This window comes from Guillardia theta (genome assembly GCF_000315625.1).
Source record: "Guillardia theta CCMP2712 unplaced genomic scaffold GUITHscaffold_108, whole genome shotgun sequence".
In the NCBI taxonomy this organism is placed as follows: Eukaryota; class Cryptophyceae; order Pyrenomonadales; family Geminigeraceae; genus Guillardia; species Guillardia theta.
The window spans coordinates 59533-66795 of record NW_005434566.1 but is presented as its reverse complement, the minus strand read 5'-3'; the positions used below and the strand labels follow the sequence as shown (position 1 = coordinate 66795).

At 55.6% G+C, this 7263-nt stretch overlaps 1 protein-coding gene across 1 annotated transcript in view; it reads right to left on the bottom strand.

Annotated features, from left to right (window-relative positions):
- The window catches only part of GUITHDRAFT_165715 (hypothetical protein), a gene marked incomplete at its 5' end in the record, with an annotated part of 7637 nt that extends 1090 nt beyond the window's left edge, over nt 1-6547 (bottom strand). Inside the window, 35 exons of the mRNA XM_005823434.1 lie at nt 88-154; nt 195-242; nt 286-330; nt 372-418; nt 491-584; nt 751-784; nt 827-861; nt 910-1168; nt 1212-1246; nt 1325-1462; nt 1508-1534; nt 1656-1859; nt 1917-1992; nt 2110-2169; nt 2223-2266; nt 2873-2920; nt 2971-3021; nt 3100-3186; nt 3368-3571; nt 3702-3771; nt 3925-3992; nt 4300-4362; nt 4420-4469; nt 4535-4585; nt 4640-4700; nt 4743-4799; nt 5295-5345; nt 5405-5468; nt 5514-5573; nt 5688-5747; nt 5789-5836; nt 5979-6022; nt 6064-6200; nt 6253-6361; nt 6524-6547. Coding sequence (XP_005823491.1) covers nt 1030-1168; nt 1212-1246; nt 1325-1462; nt 1508-1534; nt 1656-1859; nt 1917-1992; nt 2110-2169; nt 2223-2266; nt 2873-2920; nt 2971-3021; nt 3100-3186; nt 3368-3571; nt 3702-3771; nt 3925-3992; nt 4300-4362; nt 4420-4469; nt 4535-4585; nt 4640-4700; nt 4743-4799; nt 5295-5345; nt 5405-5468; nt 5514-5573; nt 5688-5747; nt 5789-5836; nt 5979-6022; nt 6064-6200; nt 6253-6361; nt 6524-6547 — 2130 coding nt within the window. The 3' untranslated portion in view covers nt 88-154; nt 195-242; nt 286-330; ... (3 more) ...; nt 827-861; nt 910-1029. The remainder of the gene's footprint in view (nt 1-87; nt 155-194; nt 243-285; nt 331-371; nt 419-490; nt 585-750; nt 785-826; nt 862-909; nt 1169-1211; nt 1247-1324; nt 1463-1507; nt 1535-1655; nt 1860-1916; nt 1993-2109; nt 2170-2222; nt 2267-2872; nt 2921-2970; nt 3022-3099; nt 3187-3367; nt 3572-3701; nt 3772-3924; nt 3993-4299; nt 4363-4419; nt 4470-4534; nt 4586-4639; nt 4701-4742; nt 4800-5294; nt 5346-5404; nt 5469-5513; nt 5574-5687; nt 5748-5788; nt 5837-5978; nt 6023-6063; nt 6201-6252; nt 6362-6523) is intronic.
- Nucleotides 6548-7263: the final 716 nt, after the last annotated feature.

The following is a 7263-nucleotide window of genomic DNA, read 5'->3' as shown; positions in this document are numbered from 1 at the left end:
CTCCTCTCCTCCTCTCCTCTCCTCCTCTCCTCCTCTCCTCCTCTCCTCCTCTCCTCCTCTCCTCCTCCTCTCTTCTCATTCCCCCCAGGCGTTTGTCACCTACATCGTGCTGTGCGGGCTCAATCAGGGATGGGAGAACAGCTTCACGCCTGAGGTCCTGCCGCGTCCTGCCGGCGAGTGTGACGAGCGAGCAGGTGCTGGGAAAGACGGCGAGCAGCGGGCTGACAGTGCTGGTGCTTGAGGTGAGGCGTGTGAGGTGTGTGACAAGAGGCTGAGGGACGGTAGGTGCTTCTGCTCAAGCTGGGGTTCTACTTGCTGGAAGGCCCAGCGGTAAGGAAGGGACGGCAACTCGAGGAGCTCAACGCGCGCAGGCCTCCTTCCTCGACTTCGTGTCATTCAGTGGGTACAAGTACGTCGGGTAAGTGAGGAAGAGGAGAGGGAGCAGAGGAGGCGTGTGGTGGGCAAGTCGATGAGCTGACGGGTGCGGCAGGATTGTTCTCGCCAAGTTAGCCTACATCTTCCTCGGGAGGAGTTTCTACTGGCTCGTGTGGCTTTACACGGGCGCTGCGATGTCCTTCTTCATGGTTGTCCTCTCCTCCTCCTCCTCCTCCTCCTGATCCTCCTCCTCTCTCCCTCCCTCTATTCCTTTCCTTCTTCTGCTCTTGTCCCTCCTCTCCTCTCCTCCTCTTCTTCTCCCTCCTCTCCTCCTCCTCGTCTCCGTCTTCTCCCTCGCTCTGATGGCTCGAGCAGCTCAAGACCGTCTCCGCTGGGCTCATCCCACACAGTGAGACCTCAGACCTGCGATGCCCTCGTGACCCTCCTGCAGACGTTGCTGGCGCTCAGCAGAGGAGCCAAGGCAAGGTTGTCTGCCCCCTCCTCTCTTCCTCTCCCTCACCTCGCCTCCTCCAGGAGTACTTCGTTCTCGGACTGGCAGCTATGCAGCTGCCGGTCTCGTGGTTTATGGGACTCTAGGCGCTCAGCTTGAAATTTCTTCATCTCCCTCGCTTGCACATTCTCCTCCTGCTACGATCACCTCCACTCCTGCACCTCTTCCTCCTTCACTTCCCTCCTATTCACACAGTCCACTTCTTGCTTCTCACTTTCGCTTCTCCTTCGCCTTCTTCTTCGCTGCTGCTGCTGCTGCTGGTGGTTGAGCTGCCGGTGGTTCCTGCAGCAGCACGTCAAGTGCGCAAGGAGGAGGCAGCAAGTACCGCCGCTCGCGCCCTCCCGCACTCGTCGACTCGATCTAGAACATCAAAGTCAAGACAGGGGCGACGCTCCTGCTGCCTTTCGCCTCTCTCTCCCTCCTTCCTCTTTCTCTCACCGCGTGTGTTCTGCTTGCCTGCTGCTTCTCGGCTTCCAGCTGTCGCAGTTTCTCCTGCGCGGCTCTTGTCTCCTTCTCCAGCTCGAGGATCTGCTGCTGGTTCTGCTCGAGCTCGCTTCTCAGCCCTTCCACCCGCTCCTGTCAAGGTTGAGCAGCAGCCAACAAGCGCAGGACCGTGAGGACCTTCTTGCTCTGCTCCACGTCCGCAAGCTACGAGCCAAGTCAGACCAGCCTCCTGCTCCTCCCTCTCTCTCTCCTCTCTGAAATTCCTCTCATCCCCTTCCTCTCCCTCCTTGCTTCTCCTCCTTGGCTGCCGTCCTCCTCTTGCCACCTGCATCGTCGCCTCGGCTATGAGCTTATTCAGCTGCTCCCCTCCTCCTCGTGCAGCTTGATGGCCTTCTCTATCTCCTGCTTCCTGTGAGCCTCGCCTGCCCTCCTCCACTCCCAGCACCTCCATCCTCTCCGCGTGTGTCTTGAGCAGAAGCTGCTTCTCCGTCGTCTTCTCTTCCAGCCGTCGCTCCGCATCCTCCACCGCCTGCGGCGAGTGATGAGGAGACAAGGCAGGACAGCAGGAGAGGTGCCGACGGTCAACCTGCAACAGCTCGTTGAGCTCGCCCTGCGCCTCGTCGATCTTCATCCTCCACTCGCCCTGAGCCTCCTCGAACATCCTGAAATCCCGTCAGCCCTGCCGCTCCTCCTCCTCCTCACCCCTCCCCTTCCTCCTCGACCTCTCTCGCCTTTCACACCTCCCCTCTCGTCTCCCTTTGCTCCTCAGGCTTCTTCACCTCTTCTCTTCCCCGAGGATCTTCTCTGCCTCTTTGCGCGCCGCCAACGCCTTCCCGATCCTTCACGAGCGACCGCGATGAGCAGAGCAGAGCAGAGAGAGAGAGGCGGGAACCTGAACTCGTACTCGAGGATCTTTTGCTCCTTCCGCTTCAATACCTCAAACCTCACTTAGACATCCTCCCTCTCCTCCACCACAGCCCTCTTCACATCTCCATCTCAATTTCCATCATCATCATCATCATCATCATCTCCATCTCCATCATCATCTCCATCATCATCATCATCATCATCATCATCATCTCCATCATCATCTCCATCATCATCATCATCATCTTCATCTCCATCTCCATCTCCATCATCTCCATCTCCATCTCCATCTCCATCATCTCCATCTCCATCTCCATCTCCATCATCTCCATCTCCATCTCCATCATCTCCATCTCCATCTCCATCATCATCATCTCCATCTCCATCTCCATCTCCATCTCCATCTCCATCTCCATCTCCATCTCCATCTCCATCTCCATCATCATCATCATTATCATCATCATCAACAACAACAACAACAACTACTACTACTACTACTACTACTACTACTACTACTACTACTACTACTACTACTACTACTACTACTACTACTACTACTACAACTACAACAACAACAACAACAACAACAACAACAACAACAACAACAACAACAACAACAACAACAACAACTACAACAACAACAACAACATCTCCATTTTCATCATCGAAGCTCACTCGAATTTGCGCAGCTAGTTCACTTGGTTCTTTTGATTCAGTCGCTTGCTTGAGCATAGTGAGTCCCTTTCCTTTCATTCTCTTCGCCTTCCCCTCACCTTCTTTCTCGAGCACTCCTTCTGTACGCGAAGAAGAGAAGCATGCGCGACCTGCGACTGGTCAGCCATTGAGCTTTCTCCTCCTATGCTCTCCCTCCTACCCTCCCCTCCCTCCTGCTCCTTCTCCACCTTCTCCTCCTCACCAGCGAGAAGCATGCCTCCTGTCTCGGAGATGAGGTTGTTGGCAAGTCGCAGGCGGGTGAGGGAAGTGTTCTTCTGCTCCCATCGTCAACGGCTCCTCGTCCACTTCCCTCGCCTCGCCTCCTCCCACCCGACCAGGCACTAGCTCCTCTTCCTCCTCCCTCACACACCTCTATGGCATCGATGATGGACAGAGCCCCCTCGTCTCCCTGTGTCCTGTCAGCTGCTCTCTCTCTCTTTCTCTCCAGCGCTTCACCAGCTTGCAGGAGGAGAGCTCTAGTTTCTTCAGCGAGTCGTTCTGCGAGAGAACTCCTGCTCCATTCCCAAGGAAACAAACAAGCGATGAGCCCAAGTCAGACACCAAGGCGAGCAGCAGCAGCAGCAGCAGCAGCATGCTGTTCTTGCCTGCTATGTTGACCGCTACTTCATCTCCGAGAGGATTTTCTGAAAGGTTGAGACTCTGAAGCAAACATAACATCACCTTCCACCTTCCTCCGTCCTCTGCCCTTCAAATAGCGCAAAAGCCATCCCTTCTCTGTCCTCCTCCTCTTCTCCCTCCCTCCCTCCCTCCTCCATTTCTCCTTCCTCACCTTTAGCGTGGAATTCGCCCACAGAGTATCAGCCCATGCCAAACCTCCTTGCTCAGAGATACCGTTCCGACTGACACTATCGTCAACCCCTTGCTCATGCACATCGTTTACATCAACATCAACTATAGCAGCAGAAGCACCAGCACCAGCATCTCGATGTTCATCATCACCACCATCACCGAAGAAACAAGCTCGAAGACAGCATCATCATCGTCACTTTCACCTCCCATTGAAGTGTGTCAGGCAGCAGTTGCTCTCCAATGCATTTGCCATTGCAATGCATCCACGATCCTGTGAGGAAAAGAAAGGAAGGAGTGAAGAAAGAGAAGGATAAACGAAGACGATTCGAGGAGGGAGGCTAAGATGAGAGGCAAAACGAGGCGGAGGAGCAGGAGGAGCAGGAGGAGCAGGAGGAGGGGGGGGAGTAGGGGGAACAGAGCAAGAGCAGGAGGGAGAGCAGGAGCAGGAGCAGGAGCAGCAAGAGGAGGAAGGAGGGGGGGAGAGGAGGAGGCGGTGGCGGAGGAGCAGGAGCAGGAGCAGGAGCAGGGGGGGGAGGAGCAGGACGCGGGGGGGGGGAGCAGGGGGGGAGGAGAAAGACCTGCATTTGAGTGTCGGAGAGGTCGAGGACGGTCAATCGGGAGTTTGAGACGAGAGCAGCAGCCTGAAGGAGCGTGAGGGGATGAGGGGGAAGGTATGAGGGGGATGAGGGGGGAGAGACCATGGCAGAGGTACCATGAAACCCGATCTTATTGCGAGCAAGAGAGAAACCTGAAGCCAAGCTTAGCGCACCCCCTCCTCCCCCTCCTCCTTCCTCTCTGTCCTCTCTCACTCACAAGTCAGTGTCGAGTTGGTTGTCAGTGTCTCTCCAGCCATCACTCCAGCATCTGAGATTCTCTCAGCCTCCCTCCCTCACCTCTCTCCCTCCCCTCCCTCATCACCTGCTCCTGCGTTGTTTCCTGAGAGGTCGAGCTCAACCAGCGCGCTGTTCTCCATGAGGCCCTACGAGGAGGTAAGGGATGGCGAAGCAAGAGGCACGAGCACCTTGAGGATGAGAACTGATCCAACTGTCCCGAAGTTATTGGAGGCGACCTTGAGCTCCTGCAACGACCCATTGGCTGAGACGAGCACAAGAAGAAAGAAGAAGAGACGAGCACAAGAAGAAAGAAGAAGAGACGAGCACAAGAAGAAAGAAGAAGAGACGAGCACAAGAAGAAAGAAGAAGAGACGAGCACAAGAAGAAAGAAGAAGAGACGAGCACAAGAAGAAAGAAGAAGAGACGAGCACAAGAAGAAAGAAGAAGAGACGAGCACAAGAAGAAAGAAGAAGAGACGAGCACAAGAAGAAAGAAGAAGAGACGAGCACAAGAAGAAAGAAGAAGAGACGAGCACAAGAAGAAAGAAGAAGAGACGAGCACAAGAAGAAAGAAGAAGAGACGAGCACAAGAAGAAAGAAGAAGAGACGAGCACAAGAAGAAAGAAGCAGAGACGAGCACAAGAAGAAAGAAGAAGAGACGAGCACAAGAAGAAAGAAGAGGAGCCAGGCGGGTTGACCAAGTGAAGGATCAGGAGAGGGAAAGATGTGAGCGAGAGCTACCTCTAGAGTAGTGTTGACCTTCAACATTCTTCCGAGAGACTGTGCAGCTTCCTGGTTCGTCGTCAACCTCCTCCTCCTCCTCCTCCTCCTCCATCTGCTCCTCCTCCAACCTGCTTCTCGTCCTCCTGCTTGTCTTCCATCCTACCAATGCCCGTGTTCGACAGTCCGAGCTTCCTGTTCAAGCCCATCACCTCCTCCTCTCTCCCCCGCCAGCGGCACCGAAGGATTGTGTTGGCGCTGAGCTGCTCCCCAAAGGCAACTCCAACTTTATTGTTGAATCTGCAGAGAATGAGAATAAGAAGAGTAGCAAACACAACACAACACAACACAACACAACACAACACAACACAACAAAAAAAAAAAAACAAATTGTTCGAGAGAAAGGGCTTGTACCTGTTGGTGTACATTGAGCTCAAATCAGACCCGAGCTCCAGGGAGAGAAGTCTTAAAGTGCTGCACTGCCGTCACTCCCCGCCGATTCCTCCTCCTCTCACCTCAGCTCCCGCGCAAATGCTATTCCGCCATCGTGGGTGATGTCGTTGCTGTCAGGCATGCGATGACACGCAGCAGACGAGGAGCAGGAGAGAAAAAGCAGGAGAGGAGCAGGAGAGAAGTAGACGAGGAGCATGGAGGGGAGCGGCAGGGTAGGAAACATGAGGGAGCAGGTCTCAGTATCGTCCTCACCTGCCCAAGTTGAGATGTCGGAGGGTTTCATGTCCACGCAGAAGCTGCAAGGGGTCAGAAGGGAGGAGGGGGTGTGCGAGGTGACCTGTAGGAGAGCGATGGCTCCGACGTCTCTTAGGACGTTGCCATGTAGGTTGAGAGATGACAGCATCATGGTCTTGAGCGCCTTGCTCAGAGCTACTCCACTGTGTATGCCAAGACGAAGCTGGTTCAGCCGAACCTCTGCAGTATTCTTAATTCTGCTTCCCTCGTTCCTCCTCTCCCTCCTCACAACCTTCGCCGTTCGCGTTCGTGATAAGCGCATGCCTGAACTTTTCTGCAGCAGTGGAGGAGGAGTCGCTTCGGGTGTCACGGCAGAAAGCCAAGCAGAGGTCCTCCACTACCTGAGATGATTCATCCGATTAATGCAATACATTTCCGAATCCTTTTGCTCTCCTCCTCCTCTGTCTTCTCCTCCTCTCGTCTCCTCTCTCTTCCTCTCTCTTCTCCTCTCCTCTCCTCTCCTCTCCTCTCTTCTCTTCTCTTCTCTTCTCGTCTCGCATTACCTCTGCTTGCATTTCACCGCCCATAGTTTGTTCAACTGATTGGAATAATCAAATCATCCCCCTCATTTCATTCATCCCCCTCATTCCCGCCCGGGCGGAAGACTCAGACCCGCCGGGCCAGAGTCCCGGCGTCGGAGTCCCCCGGGCCGGCAGAGTCCCGGAGCCTACCGTTACGGTCGGACGGTCCCGCCGGCCTGCAGTGGATCACCGGCACCGGGCCGTGACGGCGGTCCGGAGTCCCGGACCACTGCGTGACTCGACCGTACCGTCATACTAGAGTCACTTCAAGGGCCGGGAGCTCGGAGCTCAGTGACGCTGGACAGCGGCAGTCACGCGGCGCTCCTCGAGGACTTTGTCACTGTCGGGTCGCCCGAGCCTAGGAATCTTCGCTGGAGGTCTAGGACTTTGACGGTGGAAGCATCAAGAATGGCCCGGATCCTTCCGAAGTTCAACGGTCCGACCGTTTCGACCGTTCCGACGTCCGACCGAGATGGGGCCTCCGCCGAAGAGCTCGACGCCACTCAGGGTGCTCACAGCGGCGCACTGAGCTGGTCCGAGCCTTGCTGCTTTCTGAGCCTGGTTAAGGCGCCGCTGGCGGAGTCGCAGGCTCAGCTGCAGCGTCGCCGCCATGGCGGTCTCGGGCGAGTCTCGGCGGCCGCTGCGCCCGCTGAGGACAGTGAGGAGGACTGTTTGCATTACTTGGAGCGGTACCGTCCGATCAGCATGCAAGGCCCCCAGAC